Source organism: Aotus nancymaae, unplaced genomic scaffold, assembly GCF_030222135.1.
Source record: "Aotus nancymaae isolate 86718 unplaced genomic scaffold, 86718_ANA_hifiasm-v0.15.2.pri h1tg000039l, whole genome shotgun sequence".
Lineage (NCBI taxonomy): Eukaryota > Metazoa > Chordata > Mammalia > Primates > Aotidae > Aotus > Aotus nancymaae.
Window position 1 is genome coordinate 12,702,277 of NW_026988453.1, and position 19,531 is coordinate 12,721,807.

The 19,531-nt window shown below is 48.6% G+C and overlaps 2 protein-coding genes across 4 annotated transcripts in view; one reads left to right on the plus strand and one right to left on the minus strand.

The window, feature by feature from the left end:
* The window catches only part of CAMK1G (calcium/calmodulin dependent protein kinase IG), a 31,469-nt gene extending 14,893 nt beyond the window's left edge, over positions 1-16,576 (plus strand). For all 3 annotated transcript variants that reach the window (XM_012459246.3, XM_012459247.3, XM_012459245.3), the window contains exons 3-13: positions 2,309-2,437; positions 5,590-5,664; positions 7,912-8,050; positions 8,703-8,826; positions 10,218-10,293; positions 11,620-11,732; positions 12,491-12,569; positions 14,105-14,192; positions 14,431-14,855; positions 15,411-15,538; positions 15,666-16,576. In XM_012459246.3, coding sequence (XP_012314669.2) covers positions 2,309-2,437; positions 5,590-5,664; positions 7,912-8,050; positions 8,703-8,826; positions 10,218-10,293; positions 11,620-11,732; positions 12,491-12,569; positions 14,105-14,192; positions 14,431-14,855; positions 15,411-15,501 — 1,339 coding nt within the window. In that variant the 3' untranslated portion in view covers positions 15,502-15,538; positions 15,666-16,576. The remainder of the gene's footprint in view (positions 1-2,308; positions 2,438-5,589; positions 5,665-7,911; positions 8,051-8,702; positions 8,827-10,217; positions 10,294-11,619; positions 11,733-12,490; positions 12,570-14,104; positions 14,193-14,430; positions 14,856-15,410; positions 15,539-15,665) is intronic.
* LAMB3 (laminin subunit beta 3) overlaps positions 16,573-19,531 on the minus strand; it is a 46,073-nt gene continuing 43,114 nt past the window's right edge. The window contains exon 23 of the mRNA XM_012459241.2: positions 16,573-18,013. Within this exon, the coding sequence (XP_012314664.2) occupies positions 17,877-18,013 (137 nt within the window). The 3' untranslated portion in view covers positions 16,573-17,876. The remainder of the gene's footprint in view (positions 18,014-19,531) is intronic.

Below are 19,531 nucleotides of genomic sequence, written 5' to 3' on the forward strand. Positions count from 1 at the left end.
AGCAAGCTCAGAAGGCTTTGATTAACTCAGTTCCAAGTGCAGCTGGAAAAACAGGAAACTCAGACACAGGAAACACCAAGTATTTTCTAATGCAGATTTTTAAAGTCCTTACAGAAGCTTCACTACTATTGGGCTTTCATTCTAGCATATCCAGATGGCAGGGTTGAGGATGGCTCAGCTGTTTCCTTACTTAGATTCTCTCTCCTTTTGTACTACTGGGTGTTCTTCACGATGTTATTCAAATAATAATGATGATAATAATAGTATCTAACACATATGGTCTTAATAGATGTCAGAAACACTTTTAAGCACTTTACATATGTCAAGTCATTTAATCTTCCAAGCAACCTTGTGAATCACATACTACTGATACTCCCACTTTTAAGATGAGGAAATTGGGTATATGGAAGTTAAGTGACTTTTCACCCAAAAAGCTGAGATTCTAACTAAAAAGCTGAGATGCTGAATAGTCAGGCTTCAGCATCTGCACCTAGCTTAACTGATGTTCTGATGGCCTGGTCTCCAGAGGACCCCCTTCAAACCAAGAGGCCTGTAATTTGGAATCCTACCCTGTATTCCCATTGGGTTCCACCTGCTCTGTCTTCAGAGCCTGCCTCAGAGACTGCTAGATTCTGATTTTTGTCTTTGCAGATCCTACTGAATGAATGAGAGGATGCTCAGCCCCCTGGCCTCTGATAACTAGTTCAGGGTGATCATCACCATCTAAAATTGGGAGAGCAGTCTTTTTGCTCTCACTGTATCTGCACCCTGTCCCCTGTGTTACCTCCAGCTGCAACTCCAGTGTGCCACACGGCGTCACACAGAAAGTGACATGAATTGACTCGTAGTGGCTTCTTTTTACTGGGCTTGCGGAGTAGAGAAATCTCTCCACAGCTGAAGTAGAGTCTCTGTCTCTAGGGCTCATTCCCAAACTACAGAACCAGGAAATAGCACCCCCCCAATCCCTCAATCTGTGGTGGGATCTTTTTCTTCCAGTATGGTCTTTAAATTAGAAAGCATATTAGCATGTCAAATACACCTGCCATCAACATAGCTCAGCAGCGCCCACATGACAGTGAAGAGTAATTATCAGCCCTTCCCTCATCTACTCTTTCACTTTGCCTCTAAGTTTAATAGTTTAACTTTTTAGTTGTTAATAATTTCAAACTTAGAAAAACATTTCAAAAATAAGAATAGCATGAGGCGTGGTGGCTCACACCCATAATCCCAATACTTTGGGAGGCCAAAGCAGGAGAATTGGTTGAGCCCAAGAGTTCAAGACCAGTCTGGGCAACTGTATCAGTCCCTTTTTATACTGCTATAAAGAATAGTTCAAGACTCAGTAATTTATAAAGGAAAGAAGTTTAATTAACTCCCAGTTCAGCATGACCAGGGAGGCCTCAGGAAACTTATAATCATGCTGGAAAGTGAAGGGGAAACAAGGCACCTTCTTCACAAGGTGGCAGGAAGAAGTGCCGAGTGGAGGAGGAAGAGCCCCTTATAAACCCATCAGGTCTCATGAGAACATCATGAGGGAAGCTGCCACCGTGATCCAATCAGCTCCACTGGGGGATTATGAAGATTATGGGGATTATAATTCAAGATGAGATTTGAGTGGGACACAAAGCCTAATGGATCAGCAATACAGTGAGTCCCTGTCTCTAAAAAAATAATAAAATAAGAATAGTAGAAAGAATTCCCAAATGCCCATCATCCAGATTCACCTCTTATTCACAATCTCCCCTGTCTGCCTTCTCACTGCAGTATTCTTTGTAGACTCGTAGAGATAGATGTAGAAAGATGATTCTTTCCTAATCTCCCGAGAGTTAGTTGTGGACGTCATGACCCTTTACCCATCAAGGACATTCATGTATATTTCTAGGGACAGGGTATTCCCTTATATGACCATCGTATAGTCCTCAACTTCAGCCAATTGAACATTGACACGTTAAGTGTATCTAATCTGTCATCCATATTCCAGTTCTATCAATTGACCCTATTACGTGTTTCACAGCATCTTCCTTCTCCAGTACAGCTTCCAGTCCAGGGTCTGGTATTGCACTTGGGTGCTTTCTCCCTAGCGTTTTTATGGCATTCACATTTTTGAAGAATGTCGCTTCCCCCTACCCCCACTACCCTTTTTAAATTTTTGAATTCTCCTGATGTTTCTTCCAGATTTAAATTCAGGATATGCCTTTGTGGCCAGAGGACTACATAGACTCTGTTGCATCCTTTCTGAGGTCTCACATCCGGAAGTGTAAGATGTCCATCCCATATTAAGTTTTATCTTTTGGTATCTTCTCCTCAGAGGAGCTTTCTCAGAAGTTTTCCTGGTGAAGCAAAGACTAACTGGGAAGCTCTTTGCCCTGAAGTGCATCAAGAAGTCACCTGCCTTCCGAGACAGCAGCCTGGAGAATGAGATTGCTGTGTTGAAAAAGTGAGTGGGTCTTAGGGTTGATTGGATGTTACTATAGGATTATAACATTTTATTCACAAATTACCTTCAAGAAGGACTAGGGATGGATTTCTGCACCCAAAGGCATTGTTCCCTTTGATTGAGTTGATGGGTCAGTTCAGTCAATTAGCTAAGTTTAGTTGGACAGCTGTCCTAGCTGATTTTTTTTTTTTTTTTGGCAGCAAATTGATTAGCAAACCCACTGGTGGCAGAACTGATCAGTGCACATAGGCTGGAGAGTAATTAGCTCAAAGAAACAAAAATCAATTAAGGGCCAACATCAGGAAAAGTCAATAATTAAGGAGGCAACATAAGATTTGGAAATTAACCTCAATTTATACCAAAGAAGATGGAGGTTCAGCATCCCGGTCGCCATGATGAGAGCGACACTAACAAATCCTCAAATGTTTACAGCAAGACTCTTACAGCAGACCCTTGCTAAACCCTCATGGTATACAAAAAGTGTGTTAGGCACATGAACACAAGATCAGGACCACAAGGATGAGGCAGACAAAATTCCTTACCCTCAGGAGCCTACATTGGACGCAGAGGTGCCCCTAAGAAAATCTAACGAAATTAGATGTGAGTCACTCTGGCAGAAGGCAGAGTTTGGAGGAGATAAAGATTCATTTTGCCTATGTATGTGTTTTTATGAGTATGAGTTATTGGGCACACTTTCAAAGAAGATTGACCTTGATGGATGACTCACACCTTGTGGGGGCAAGAAGGGCAGTGCAGAAAGGGAATTCAGGCCAAGAGCAGCATGAACTTTAATGTAGAACTGTGAAAATGCAAGGGTTGTTAGGGAAGTGTGAGCATTGGAAATCTCTGAATTTAGAGTGCGTAGTATTAAGAGACAAGTGATGAAACTAAAATCATGAAATGAGACATGATTACAAAGGGTCTTAGATGCCATGATAAGGAATGTTGGCTTTATTCTATGGGCAAAAAGAGGAGTCACATTGTCTGATTAATAGGTTGGAGCTATTCCTCTCAAGCATGATGGAGGATGGATTAGAGGGTACCAGCCTAGAAGACAGGAGGCCAATTATAAGACTTTCACAATAATTTAGGCACGGATTGAGAATACAAGCAAAGGTAATGACACAATCATGTGTGCCTAAAAGGACTTGATAGGAGAGATGTTTCAGAGAGAGAAGTGATTGGGTTTGGGGTTGTCTGGTAGAAGTGTACAAGACAAAAGCATTAAAAGAGCCCCTGAGATCGAGCAATTAATTGAACAACAATATCATTGCTTAGGACAGAGAACAAAAAGATGTGTAGGCTTGGATGAAATAGAAAGAAACTGGTTGGAACATACTGAGTATAAGTGTCTACCTATCTCCACATGAAGACATCTGGTAACAGGAGACATAGGCCTGGGATCCAGGGACATTAAGGCAAAGAAAGATTCTCAACTAATTGAGAGCAAGGACCATGTCATCTTTCTTATTATTGCCGTGTATCAACAGTATTTATGCTCAATAAATGTTTGTTCAGTGAGTGAATAATTGATAAATTAATGTTAGCATTGCCAGCTTATGAGTATAGTTGAATCCATCAAGTGACAACTGTGACAGGTCCATATCTTCTATAATATCTTTAAGAAGATAGCTACTATTGATTATGTGTTTACTATTCCCCAGGCTCTGTACTAAGCATTATGTATTATCTCCTTTTATCCTGATACAATTCTATAAGAGACATATGCTTCTCAGACCAGGAAAGTAAGGGTTTGAAAACTGGAATAAGCCAACTGAAGTCACCCAAGTGCCTGATCTAGATCTGAACCCAGGCCTGACCGACTCTGAGTCTAAGCTCTTAACCCCTGTGCTGCACAGCCAGGAGTAAACTTCCTAGAGAATTTTTTCCTTTACAGGCATGCACGGCATTGCTGCTGGGCAAGCTGAGCCCCTCTGCTAATACGATCATTCTGCTTGGCTCAGTCTCTGAGTAATCCCAAACAAGGGTAATCGAGGGCTGGACTTCTCTACCATGATGCTATAGACATTTTGAACCAGATAATTCTTTGTGGTGTCGGGAGCTGTCCTAATGTCCATTGTGGGATGTTTAGCAGCATTTCTGCCTCTACCCACTAGATGCCAGCAGCACACCCCCCTGCCCTAGTCGTGACAATCAAACACATCTCAAGATATTGCCCAATGTCCCCTGAGAGACAAAATAGTCCCTGGTTGAGAATTACATAAGTCATCCCACAGAACTAACCCTAAAAATAAGCATCTGCCTTAATACAGGGAGATTAAGGCAAAGATTCTCACAACATCCTGAAACACTAATTTTTCAACACTTCCTCCATGGTTATCCAAGAGGAGTCTCAGCTCACCTGAATCCCTCCCATTCTATACAAGTTAAGCATTCCTCATCTGAACTCCAAGTGCTCCAAAATCAGAAACATTTTCAGCATTGACAGGATGCCACAAGTAGAAAATTCCACACCTGACCTCATGTGACAGACAGGTCACAGTCAAAATGCATTCAAAACTTTGGTCCATGCACAAAATTATTTTTTAAATATTGTGTAAAATTACCTTGCAGCTATCTGTATAAGGTACATATGAGACATAAATGAATTTCATGTTTAGACTTGTGTCCCATCTCCAAGATACATCATTATGGATATGCAAATATACCAAAAACTCTTCTAGTCTCAAACATTTTAAATATTACTCAATCTGTACTTTTTATTAGCACCACGCTCTAACCAGCTGAGCTAACCGGACTCTATTCTGTACTTTTTTAATGCAATATTTCTAACATCCAAATATTCACTTTGTAGAATAACCTAGTGTTGGAAACTCCCTTAGCCTTCCTCTGTTCTTCTAACTCTTTTAGTAAAGTTTAAAGAGATTCCTGGCATAACAAGGAAATGTTTGTTTCCTGAAGGAAGGATGATCAATTATTCATTCAATAAACATGGACCAAGCACCACCATAGGAATCTTTTCTCTGGGATTAATTTGTGACAGTCTACTTATTATGAAGGCTTCACAAAGACCTGGTCTTCCTAAACATCACCGTCGAAAGCCTCCAACGGGAACTTTTGGGATAGGTCTGCATTCTTTGTCTGCACCACCTGAACCACATACGTTTCATCATACACTTTATTTTCCCCAGGATCAAGCATGAAAACATTGTGACCCTGGAGGACATCTATGAGAGCACCACCCACTACTACCTGGTCATGCAGCTGTAAGTGAAAGGTGACTTGCTTCCTCCACAGAGGCCTGGTGGGGCCTGGGAGGCCTAGAGGAGGTTGGTCGCTGGTGAGGGATGGATGGTGATTCAAAGACAAAAATGAAGACTTCGTTCAAGAGGCTCGGAAATGCCAAGGGTTCTTTTAGATTAAGTGTGCCTCTGGTCATGGGCAGGTTCTATGTGGGCCACAGGGTAAACCTGGGCTGATTATTGAGCTGCTTTGCACCAGGACAACCCTACCAGTGATTAGGATATTTCCTAATAGTCAGCAAATAGCTGCGACCCCAGTCCATCCATGCCCTTCTGCTGCCCCACCGCTCCTTGCCCCTCACGACCAAGCAACTGAAGAGGTGATGTCAGACTAACAAGGAGTCGCCAGAACCCTTTTCTGTCACCGTGGCTTCAGTCCATTTGGACCAATACATGTTCATCAAACTGGATGGTAAATGTTTTAACATCACTCTGGCATAAAATTACCGTAGGAGCAGAAGCCACAGGTAGATATATTTCAATATAAAGAAAGATTTTCTCAAAAGAAAGCCACCCAAAGTTAAAGACACATTGTGACTGTGTGTGTCCATCTGTAGGACAGAAAGTCATGCTTCATTAGAAAGGTCTCTGCATCATTGCCACATCCAAACAACAGTTCTGTCTGACAGCGACTGCTGTAGAGGTTGGTCGGTGTTTGTGAAGGCTCAGCATTGGGCTCGAAGGCACTTCTGTTTGTAAAGTACACACACACAAACACACACACTTGCACATGAACACACACATACACACGCACACACCACTCCGCAATCTCAGCCTGGCTGGACACAATGTGGTTTTTGGCTGATGGGCTGATTTCTAAGAAACTTTAATGAGCTAACTCAGGTCTAAGCAGCTGATTAACCTGGGGCTCATCTGAGGCTTTCTAAAGAGAGGCAGCAGGCAGTCAAGGGAGTGAGGTGGGAAGGGCCCCTAGTGGCACTAACAAGTGACCAGGGACCATCAGGCACTTCAATGAGGCCAAGCCAACAGGATTAGCACACAGTCATTCAGAAGGCAGGGAGGCAAGGAGGTGGGCAGGGTTGGATGCCCCTGAGGAGACACCAAGCCTCCTCAGAGCATAGCTGCAGGACCGAGGCCCCTCAGGGTCAGGAATTCATAGCTCTCTACAAACAGCATATTTCCTACAGGCCTCCAGCTCTTATAGGAGAGCCCAAAGCCTAAAGACCAGAAGCCAAAGAGCAGGGTGAGGTGAATTTCCATTGGAGAAATTCTGTTTCCTCCTCATTGTTTGGGCATGGATGGCCGCATCTAATGGCATGGGACAGTGGGAAGGGGGACGAGGAGGGTGAGAAGACTGGAACCCTTGGCTCATGGTTGAAATGGTCTGGGAATATTTAGCTCAGAGAAGAGAAGGGCTCCAGAGAGCGTTTCACTGTCTTTGCATACTTGAAAGATGCATGGGACAGGCTGTTATTCTTGTTTGGTGCAGTCCCAATGGGTGGAATTGGGTAGAAACTGGGAGAAACTACAGGGCATCAGGTTTCAACATAATGTATAGAAACATTAGGAAGATACCAAAAAACAGTCTGTCTTAGGCGGTAGAGTGTTCTCTGACACTTATGTGTTCTAGTACTCACTAAAAAACTTCTAGGCAAAAATAGCGTGGATGGTATTCAAGAGATAGAAGTCGGACTTGATCTTTAAGCTCCCCTGGGTCCTAAGATACTCTACCACTTGAGTCTCGAAGCACCCCTAAAGCCCTACCTGTAATTCCAGCTTTACAAAGCCCAATTTCCCAAAATGCAGAAAGAAATCTTGATATAAGTACAGTTAGTCTCCCTTGCAAGCCTTCTCTTTCCTACTTTGCATAATTTCAGTGTTACCTCTCTCTTTCATCATGGCTTCCTGTGTCATAGTCCAGGAAGGAAGTTGGCTAAGAAGTGTGTCCACACTAAGGGATTACTGACTTCTCGTGCAACCCCAACCAGAAGCATTTACATTTTAAAGGAAATTTCCAGAAAGAGAGAAGTCAATGCTTGACCCAAAGAAATGACTGACCAGTGGTATCATTCCAGGTACCCAGAGGGAATGTTCTGAGACTGAAGTAGTCCTGCCGGCAGCCCTCCAATCACTGTTCGTGGGTGCCTGCCTGTTCCACCAAAGCTGTGTCCCCCATGGCTATGGAGCAAACCCTCATTACTTTGACCTGAAATGAGAACTGAATTCCTGCTCTTGATCCTATGCCCACAGTGTATCCGGTGGGGAGCTCTTTGACCGGATCCTGGAGCGGGGTGTCTACACAGAGAAGGATGCCAGTCTGGTGATCCAGCAGGTCTTGTCGGCAGTGAAATACCTCCATGAGAATGGCATCGTCCACAGAGACTTAAAGGTGTCAAGCCGGGAGTCCTGGGTGGGAAACAGATAATGATCCTTAAGGAAGCTGCATGGGTTATGGGACATCTAAGCTCCATAAAGTGAGAGGGTTGGACTAGTGACTCCTAAGGCTCCTTCTGCCCTTAGATTCCTTAAACAGACCTTGGATGGGTGAACAATGGTTATTAATTTGCATCTCAATCTTTTCCTGAAGCTTTCGCTATGCCTCGCCCTAGTTGGATAACAAAATAATACATACATTTCTTAAACCCAGCCACAGTCAAAACCAAATGCAACGAAATATTTACTGAGGGCCTACATAGTCCGAGGCATTGCACTGGACTTTGGAGAGATCAGACACGATTAACCAAAGGTTGATTCCCTCAAAATGCAAACAGTCCTGGGGTAGTTGAAGTGAGGGGAGGAAAGGGTGAGCGTATCAATGGTTATAAGACTGAGCAACGTCAGAGCCGTAAGCAAGATGCAAAGTGCTGGGGTGCAGGGGTGAGGGTGCAGGTAGGAGGAAGGAGGGAAGAATGAGGGAGGATGAGCTGGCCTTGAAGTCAGGAGCACAGGGCTCTGCTTCCTATGGGATTATGTAGCAAGGGGAAGGAAAAATACTTGCTTCAGGTGGTGATATCCTACACTACGTGTTTTTTCTCCTACAGCCAGAAAACCTGCTGTACCTCACCCCTGAAGAGAACTCGAAGATCATGATCACTGACTTTGGTTTGTCCAAGATGGAACAGAGTGGTGTCATGTCTACTGCCTGTGGGACCCCAGGCTACGTGGGTGAGTCTGGGAGCAGGAGGAAGGTTGACCAGTTGGCTACATTCAACCATGTGCCTATCATTCATAGAAAGGGGTGATTCTGAGAACATAGGGTTCACCTTCAGGGGCTATCCAGGTAGGACATCCACTTACAAGGTTTAGGGCTAGCCAATGCATCCATCTCTGGATCTGCCCCTGCTGCTCCCAAATTCTACATTTTTAAAGACCACCTACCCCTGAGCCCTCCACAGCCCCTACCTAGGCTTTGGCTCTCATTTTTGCAGACAGACTTCCAGCCTTTGTCTTTCCAGCTGGACCAGGGGCAGACAAGATCACAAACCCAGAGACTAGCAGAGAGCTGAGGGGTTGAGCACCGACCCCACTCCTTTCTCCCACTCTGGAGGGGACATCAGCCCCCAGTTATTGGTAGCCTGGAAGCATAGGATATTGAATTTGGGCCTAAGGAATCCAGAAATGGGCTCCTAAATGTCTGCCCAAGGAAGCACTCTGGGAAATTGGCAGAGGTGGGGCCTCCTGCTTGAACAGCCCTGTGGGTTTCCAGGGTCCCAAAAAGAGTGAAAGCAGGCAGGGCACCTGGGAGAGTATTCCTGGGAGCTGCAGGACAGAAAGCTGAAACTCAGAACATCTGCTCCTGTTCCTTCCCTCTTCACAATCATCACCTGTTTGCAGTTGGGTAATGGGAAGGAGAGCACTGGCTCAAGAGAAGGAATCTACCCTCCCAGAAAGGCAGGTCATTCACTCACCAGCAGGTATTGAGTCTCAGCAGGTACAAAGCTCTGGTAGCTGCGATAAGAACAGAAGGCAGTTCTCTATGCCCCACAGGGCTCCTAATCAGAAGTCATGGGTCAGGCCCTCTGAAACCTCTCAATCTGCTGGGGCAGACTAAATGCATCCCCTCAGAAGGTACAGAGTCTGATGGGAGAGGTACTGCCTTTGCTCCAGGAGCTCCTAATCTAATGGCAGAGATTCAGCCTCTGCCTCCTGGGGGCTCCCAGGCCAGTGGGAGAGAGACAGCCCCACACTGAAGATCTCCCAGTCTGAAGGGAGAGGGATCACCCTTGCCCTGGGAATCTCCTATCTGAGTGGGGAGACAGGCCTTGCCTTCTGAGTGTACTCAGTGTAATTGGGGATCCCCAGTCTGACAGGGGAGTCATAGACCCGGTCACGGGGAAACTTCCAATCTAATGGAGAAGTCACAGTCTCTCTTTGTGGGAAGATTTAGTCTTCCCAGAAGAGACACAGCCCCCACCCTTAGGGAGTTTTCGGTCCCATAGAAACACCACCATCCCATGGTCTTCCCCAGTCCTCTTCTCTAAGCCTGACCTTCAGCCCCCACCCCAAAGCCCTCTCCTCTTGCCACCGGCCCTGACTCTGCCCTTGGTCTGCTGCAGCTCCAGAAGTGCTGGCCCAGAAACCCTATAGCAAGGCTGTGGATTGCTGGTCCATCGGCGTCATCACCTACATATTGTGAGTAGACGCTGGCCTGGGCTCAGCTGCTGAGAAGTCTCGGGGCCTGCTTACTCCTTCTCATTCCCACCCCCGTCTCAGCTCCTCCTCCAAGCATGTGCATGTGCACGAACAGACAGGCGCACAGGCACACACACAAACACGCACACGCATACATGTACACACAGCTTCGAAGCTTCCTCTGTCTCGACATCCACCGAGTTTTAAAACAGAGCTCAGCGTGAAACCACTGCACAGCCAGCTGGCACCCCGTCCTCTTGCACCCCTGCCCCATTTATTGCCTGTAAATGTGTTGCGTTCCACTCTGTGTCATGAACAGTGAAAAAGAGAGAGGCCAAGCCAGGCTTGGAAGCCAGGTGGACCCACTGTTCCTGCATCTCAGCTTTCTCTCCCAAGGCAAAACCGTGGCCTGGATGAAGCTGGTCAGGGCCTCTCCTTTCCACTCCTCTCCACACATTCCCAAGCTCTCCCTTTCCTTTTTTTTTTGGAGATGGAGTTTCGCTCTTGTTAACTAGGCTGGAGTGCAATGGCGCGATCTCGGCTCGCCGCAACCTCCGCCTCCTGGGTTCAGGCAATTCTCCTGCCTCAGCCTCCTGTGTAGCTGGGATTACAGGCACGCGCCACCATGCCCAGCTAATTTTTTGTATTTTTAGTAGAGACGGGGTTTCACCATGTTGACCAGGATGGTCTTGATCTCTTGACCTCGTGATCCACCCGCCTCGGCCTCCCAAAGTGCTGGGATTACAGGCGTGAGCCACCGCGCCCGGCCCTGCTCTCCCTTTCCTAACCTGCTCATCACCTGTTCCCCACCATCCCTCCTCGCCTATAGCAAACTTTGCTCTTAGGAAAATAACCTGGTTTCAGGTCTCCCCTCCATTTATGTTGAATAAGTATTCATTTATTTACTCAACCAATGTTCGCTGCCTGTCTACTCTGCATCTATCCCTGTGCTAGGTTCTAAAGAATACAACCGTGAACAACACAGCCTAAATAAATCCCTCATCAAACTTACACTGAAGTAGACAGTCTACCATCTTTCTTAAAGCATCCATGAGTCAGGGAAAGTACAAGGAGAGGTGGCGAGGGTTTCAGGGAACAATGTATGCAGGGACCTCCTCAGGATGCCTGTGCCAAGCCTTGGCACTTGCATAAACACTTTATGGGACCTGTACCATTCTTGAATCAGAGGCAGATCTGTGTCCCCATGTCTGGGACCTTCAGTGCCCACCTGTGTATACAGTGGGAGCCAGTGGGGCGGGGGCAGAGAGGCTGTCCCAGGGAGGACAGGGTTGTTCAGCAGCGTACCCCCTTCCTGTCCTGCTGCAGGCTCTGTGGATACCCCCCATTCTATGAAGAAACAGAGTCTAAGCTTTTCGAGAAGATCAAGGAGGGCTACTATGAGTTTGAGTCTCCGTTCTGGGATGACATTTCTGAGTCAGGTAAGGCCAGTGGGAGTGAAGGGGAGATAACAGGCTCAAGGTAGAGGCTGCTAAGAGAAATGAGCTTAACAAAGGATGACAGTCCTGGCTCTTCAAAGTCCCTGGGGATCTTACAGAACAGGTGCCAAGGAAAGTGGAGAAATCTTCATCTGCTTCAAAGACCCGATGAATTATTTACATCTAAAGGCCATGATTTTGTTTTTCTGGGGGCAGAACCACAGTATGCCTGATAAGGAGATGGGGTGGGGCAGTTCAGATGAGGGGCCAGGAGGGCAGAGCCAGGTGGCGAGGGGAGAGTTCCATGTGAGAGCGGCGAAACCAAGGGGTTAGATACCGAGAAAGAGCATGCAATGTCTGTGTGTGAGAGAAGATGGTCATTACGTGATTGTTGGACCTGTTAAGTGGAAATTAGAGCTGGAATAATCCAGCAGTCACGTGCGTGCCCATGTGCCAGTGCCGGCCCCTGTTTCAGTGCAAGCGCACGCACATGTGATGTGCGGGCCCATGGGGGCCTCGTGACGAGTGATGCTTCTGCAGCGCTGTGTGGGTGAGGCGGCTTGGAGCCTCTCTTCTTCAGTGGTTTATGGTGGGCTGTTGTTAGGTGGTTTGGATTTTTTTTTCCCTCTTCTAAGACTCTTAAAATTGCCTCTTTGGAAGATCAGCTAAAGATGCATTCACTGCCACCCACTAGCCTGGAAGTGAATTTTCATCAGTCATGAAATCTGGTCCTTAGTCATGTCTTTGATTGCTCCCCTTAGCCAAGGACTTTATTTGCCACTTGCTCGAGAAGGATCCGAATGAGCGGTACACCTGTGAGAAGGCCTTGAGTCACCCCTGGTGAGTGAGACACGGAGTGGACTCTAGACCCCAGCTCTGTGGTTCCCAAAACCATGCTGACTCATTCACGTTGCATTCCTCCGGAATCTGCTTGCCCTGATCCATTTAATGCTGCGACGACCAAGGACCATGCCATCGTTCATGAGGCCCAGGTGGAGATTCAAACAGCATTGGGTGGAGCAGGTTCGGATGCAAGGGTAGCAGCTGAGTTGTCTGGTCAAGTGCGGGAGGCAGGTGCAGCCGAGCGCTGTCATTCAGCACCGGGACAGGGTGCAGTGCTCAGCACTAGTTACTCAAGAGGTGCCAGGAATGGGAAACTCCACCCTGTCCTTAAGAGCTTTGTGTCACTCAGGGATCAATAACTATTCCAGGTGAACTGATTTAAGAACAACTGCAAAGCGACCAATTGGCAAAATAGGAAAAGAAAATCTTAAAATGCTTTTTCATGTCACTCCCTGACTCCATTTACAGTAGCTCCTCCCTTCCTACCCCAGCAAGCCTGGATTCCTTTGTCTTTCCAGTTGTCCCTAATCTGGCCTGACCCTTTATCTCCAGCCACTTTTCCCAGGATCCCAGCATATCTTCTCTGTCCAGACAGGCCTGGGAGCTATACTTGTCTCCCTGCCATCCCTTACCCCGCATACCAAGCTCTTTCTTAACTGTACCTTGGAGCGGATCATTCCCACCACCTAGAATGTCCTGCCTCTTGCCCTGTATGTAGCCATCCTTCAGGGTCCAGCCCAGTCTGTGCCCTTCCCTGAAGTCCCTGATTCCTGCAGCCCATGCCAACCTCCCCAAGTCCCAATTCTCTTTATAGTCACACAGCTGACCATGCATCACTGTAGTCCACAGCATGAACGACACCACACACCTAGACCATAAGCTCCCAGGGGTCGGGGCCCATGTCTCTTACTTCTCGAGATCCGTTAGTAGTTGGCACAGTACTATGCACACAGCAGGTGACTGAGGAGCACTGGAGACCAGTGAATAAGAGGCTAAGGGGATAGAAAAGGGGCACGCTGTACCAGATGGCCTTACGGAGGAAGGCTTCCAGGAGGAGGTGGGTTCTAGGCAAGGTTTTGAGCTAAGGGATGGTGACTACCCTAGTGCCCTGTGATGCTGGGTCCAATAAACTTTTTCTATAAAGCAGCAGATAGTAAATATGTTAGGCTTTGCTGGCGACACTGTCTTTGTGGCAACTACTCAACCCTGCTGTCACAGTGCAAAAGGAGCCAGGACAATACCTGAATTAGTGGGCGCTGCTGTGTCCCCATAAAACCTCATTTACAAAAACAGCCAATGGGTAGATGTGACCTATAGGCTGTAGCTTGTTGACCCTGCTCTAAAAGTTGTTGATTTCGCTAAAGCTAAAGCCCACTATGACCTGACCCGAGGGACAGAGGAGCCCTGGTTGCAGCCCTTTTCTGCTCTACACACTCTACCCAGCTCTCACCTGGACCTGCAGGCACCCTGCCCATTCCCCGGCTGAGTGTCCATAGCCACCAGTAGCCAGGTGTCCCCTCTTACATCCACAGGATTGACGGGAACACAGCCCTCCACAGGGACATCTACCCGTCAGTCAGCCTCCAGATCCAGAAGAACTTTGCTAAGAGCAAGTGGAGGGTGAGCTGTCCTCTCCAGGGGGTGGGCAGGCTGCTCTGGGTCCCTGGAGGCTGGGCTGGTGGGGGCTGACATAAGGGCTTTCCTTGGGATGTCCCAGAAAGCACTGGAACTCCCTGTACCCTCTTTGAAATGAGAAGTGGGCACACAGGTTTCAAGAGGCCACAGGCAAAGGGAAAGCTTAGGCCCTGAGGCTCTCTGAGGTTCCAGAAGGCCAGAGGCTGCTCTCGTGTCTCCTTAGCAAGCCTTCAATGCAGCAGCTGTGGTGCACCACATGAGGAAGCTACACATGAACCTGCACAGCCCGGGTGTCCGCCCAGAGGTGGAGAACACGCCGCCTGAAACGCAAGCCTCAGAAGCCTCTAGATCCAGCTCCCCTGAGATCACCATCACCGAGGCACCTGTCCTGGACCAGAGCGTAGCACTCCCTGCTCTGACCCGATTGCCCTGCCAGCACGGCCGCCGGCCCCCTGCCCCCGGGGGCAGGTCCCTCAACTGCCTGGTCAATGGCTCCCTCCGCATCAGCAGCAGCCTGGTGCCCATGCATCAGGGGTCCCTGGCCGCCGGGCCCTGTGGCTGCTGCTCCAGCTGCCTGAACGTTGGGAGCAAAGAGAAGTCCTCCTATTGCTCCGAGCCCACACTCCTCAAAAAGGCCAACAAAAAACAGTACGTATTTTCAGCCAAAGATGGAGCCCCAGCTTGGGCCTGAAAGAAAATGGATACAGAGGCCTCTCTCACTCACAGGCAGCTTCATAGGGTGGGATGAGCTCTGGATCAGGGGCGAGGAAAATGCTTCCAGCCCTGTCCCCATCACTTCCCAGCTGTGAGGCCATTGACAAGTCAGTGAATGTCTCCGCTTCTAGTTTGCTCATCTGTAAAATGGGTTGATTTGAAGTCTATTTACTCGCTCAGCCTGCCTCAGAGGTGCTGTAAAAGGTTAGTGAAGCAACAGAGATGATAAAAGCCCACAGAAAACTGGGTATGTGCAAGTGGTGAGCATCAGATTCGAGTTTCCAGGGCCTCCGTGCTTTGGAGGAGGAAGGGTAGGGGGGCTTGGTTATCTTTATCTTTTCTGCAGGGTCTTGAACTTTCTGAACCTCACGAGGGGAGAGCTGAGTGGATGGCACAGGCGCAGAGAACTACCACCTCTGCCTTGCCCCACCAGCACTACTTCTGCTCCCCTCAAATACTTCAAAGGTCGTTGCCTCATTTCCTTTCTAGGAACTTCAAATCGGAGGTCATGGTACCAGTTAAAACCAGCGGCAGCTCGCACTGCCGGGCAGGGCAGACTGGAGTCTGTCTCATCATGTGATCCCTGGAGCCTGTGCCTATGTCACTGTAATTTTCAGGTGAGGAGGGTCACAGTGTGAGGATTGGGGAGAGCTTCTGTCCCAGAAGAGAACCCCATGCCAGAGTGTGAGTGATGGGGTCTGAGGTGGCAGCCCCGCCCTCACTCTGAACCCCTTTCCCTTGCAGGAGAGATGTTCAGCTCCTCTGCTCTTTCAAACCTGGTGTCTATGTGGCAGAGGGAGGAAGGCAGAGCAATAGAGCAGAGCCTAGCAGGAGTGGTTTCTGGCCAGAAGCACCAGCCTGCTGCCGCGGGGGCAGCCCCTTACAGGATGCCCGGGAGGGAGCCCCAAGGCGTGGAAGCCTGGTTGAAGCTGTGGGCAGGAGGAGCGGCGCCTGCCAGCTTCCAGGTCTCCCTGACCTGCCTGCTCTGTGCCCCTACACCCTACGTGCCGTGGCTGTGTGCAGTGTACGTAGATAGCTCTCGCCTGGGTCTGTGCTGTTTGTCGTGAAAAGCTTAATGGGCTGGCCAGGCTGTGTCACCTTCTCCAAGCAAAGCCATATGGAGCATCTACCCAGACTCCCACTCTGCACACACTCACTCCCGCCTCTCCAGTCTCCATCCTCTTGGCCAGATTGGGCTCATTAATGTCGTTGCCTGCCCATCTGCATGAATGACAGGCAGCTCCCCACGGTGGTCTGCCTGTGAGCTCTTCAAGTTCTAATCCTCAACTCCAGGATTAGCTCCCAAGCGCGCTGAGACCCAGCCAGCCTGCTCCCAGCACACTTCTGGCCCCTCTCCCTGCCTCAATCTAAAAGCAGTGCCACACCCTCCAAAGTGGAATAGAAAGAAATTCATGAGTGAGGGCTGCAAGGAATTCTTATCCTGACCACATGCCCTCCGTGCACACACGCCATTGAGTTAACATTGGAAGTTGACGATTTTAATGTCTGCCAGGAGTTCTAATCCTGCCTCTGTTCCCCTTTCTCTCCTTGAAAGTCCGGTGCACTGTTCTTGTCCTTCCCCGGTTTTCTCGCCCTCCACCCCTCCAGCTTCATGCTCAGTGTTGTGCTCAATAAAATGGACTTATTTTTCTCTATGAAGCTTTATTTGGTTCTTTCAAAGTCAGGAGGAGTTCAGGGACTTCTGAGCATGTCTGGAGTAGAGCGTGCATGGATGGCTGGGGTCAGCAAGGAACCAGCAGTTGTAGCTGAAGTGCACACAGCAGCACATACAGTGCTCCAGGCACCCAGGGACATGAGTTACACCAGGGACTCATTACTCCTCACAACAACCTCTTGGGGCAGGTTCTGTTGGAACCCAGGCAGTCTGGCTTTAGCGGCCATTCTCTTAATGGCCATATTAGATGAGCCTGAGTTTGAGCCCCAGCTGTGCCCCGACCTGCTGTATCTGTGACCTCGGGTAAATGACTTAGCCTTTTGTGCCTTGGTTTCCTCACTCATCCAATGGGAATAGCAGTGCCACCTGCCTCGTGAAATGATGCAGATGATGTGCCCAGCCCAGTGGCCAATAAATAATTAAAATAACAACGATCAAGAAGTTAATGTAGATAAAATGTCTAGCACAGTGCCTGCTTGGGCCACGGTTAACACAAAAATGTCCATGCCATTCCAGATCACCTCCACCCCGCCTGCCACACATATCCATTCACAACTTCTATTTAAGATCCCAAGAGGCACAGATTCTAGTCTTAGTCCTGCCTCTGGAAGACGTGTGAATTTGGACGTTCCTTCCCTTCCCCACCTGTAAACAAGAAGGTGAATCGCTGCTTAAAGATGAAAACTGCTTGTCTGGTCTCTCAAGGATAGACTCCATCAGGTTCTTGGGAAGAGGAGTCCAGGCTTCCTAAGTCTGGGTGTCCAGCAAGCCAGGTGGAACAGAGGAGAGCACACTATGGACTTGAACAGAAGAGGCCCCATGAACCCCAAATGGGAGGCAGAAATAGTAGCAGGAGTCTACCCAGTGAGGAGACAGGCCGTTTTTCCTCATTGAACCTCCAGGCTCTTTTCCAAAGATTTTTATTGGGCTTTTCATTTCCACATCACTTGCGTTAAGTTTTTGTGTTTGGTGCGGGATTCCGCCGCAGTAGAGAACTAAAGGCGGGGGATACTGCCCAGCCCATCTTCCTTGACGTGAGAGCTTTTAGTTACAATGGCATCCCAATCACCACCATCTCCGTCGGTCAAGTGTAACCTTCCCATTGGCTCAGGCTCAGCTGTAGCCCAGGGTAATCTGAATAGCGGCACACCACGGGTGGTCCAGGCTGGGCTTTAGGCTGCATGAAAGTCTCCTGGAGATGGAAAGCATTCCAACCCAGTCTGGCCCCAACCAAAAGCGAAGGGGGCAGATGAGTGGGGCAAGGGGCTGGAAGCTGTACATCACTTGCAGGTGGCGTAGTAGAGCACCCGCCCGTTGATGTGGTCACGGATCTGCTCCACACGCTTCTCCAGTCCTGTCAGGTCCGCTGAGCGCAGCATGATGGCTTCGCTGCCTCGCAGCAGCTCTGACTCCATTTCTAAGGCAAATGGAACAGCAGCAGGAGGAGGAGTTGATGGTGAGACTCCCAAAGACTCCCAACCCTTCCTTCCCCTCCTGCTAACTGGAGGTAGCATGTGCAGAGGAATCCCCTCCAGAGAAATCTGGCCTCTAAAGCAGTGGGGCCCCTCCGGCTTCATGCCTCTCCAGCCCCTTTCGCATGCTTAGAAACCTGGCAGGGGCCAAACCCAGCAGGCCCCCACTCCTAATTATCCCTGGGTCCCTGATCCTCTGGGCTCAGTTGTCCCAGGCTAATGAGGGAGGCCACAGACACCAAGATTAGCAAGCCAGTGCTGCTGGACTCAGACAGCTGCCATCCCATCAATGATCCTCAAGTGGGCAGCTTGACAGAAAAGCTGAATGGGTGACCAGAATTCCTCCTCACTTTCCCTCCCCAAATGCCACTCCAAATAAATCTAGCCCTCCTCCTCCAGTTCATTCTCCATACCTCCACCAGATGATGCATGGAGGTCTGAAGAACTCTGTAAGTGACTCAGTCCAGCCTGCCCCCAGTCCCTCTAGGCAGAAGTCCCTCTGTCACATCCATGAGAGCTGGTACCCAGCCTCAGCCTGAACTTTTCAGGAATAGGAAGGAAGCAGGCACTGCCTCACGAGGTTCCAATTTTAGGCAGCTCTGGTTACGAAAAAAATCATCTTCGCATGAAGCCAAAATCTGACTGCCTCTTGCCTCCACCTCTTGTCCCAGGTTTGTGTCCAGGGGGTGTAACAATGTATCTTCTCTGATCTCGCATGGCAATCCTTCACATTTCTGAGGCTTTATTGTCTCCAGGTTAAATATCTCCAGTCTTTCCACCTACTCCTCATCTGATAGAATTGCTGTGTCCCACCCTGGTCACTCTCCCACTGATGGTTGCCAGTTTGTCAATATCCCTTCTAAAGTTGTAGTAGCCATCACTTGAACACCATCCCCCAGTTGAGATCCCGTCAGCAGAGTGTAACAGTGTTATTATTGGGTTGACATTCAGCCAGTCAATATGGACTCACAGGTTGATAAAATATTTAAATATGGCCATAGTGGTTGTTAAATAGCTGCCATTCTGTTCCCTGGTACCCACCCCCAACCCACCTCTCACCCCTGGTCAATGCATGATCTTCCCCCATTATCCTGCAACCAAAGGTAAATTCCTGCAAGCAGGTGCATTCCTGTTCCAATGCTACAACCTAAGCCTTTTCTGGTTAGTGGTACACCACTCCAGCTGCTAGATAGTCTTACCTTCGGCCGGGCGCGGTGGCTCACGCCTGCAATCCTAGCACTTTGGGAGGCCGAGGCAGGTAGATCATGTGGTCAGGCGTTCAAGACCAGCCTGATCAACATGGTGAAACCCCATCTCTACTAAAAATACAAAAATTAGCCAGGCGTGGTAGTGTGTGCCTGTAATCCCAGCTGCTCAGGAGGCTGAGGCAGGAGAATCGCTTGAACCCGGGAGGTGGAGATTGCAGTGAGTAGAGATCGTGCCATTGTACTCCAGCCTGGGCA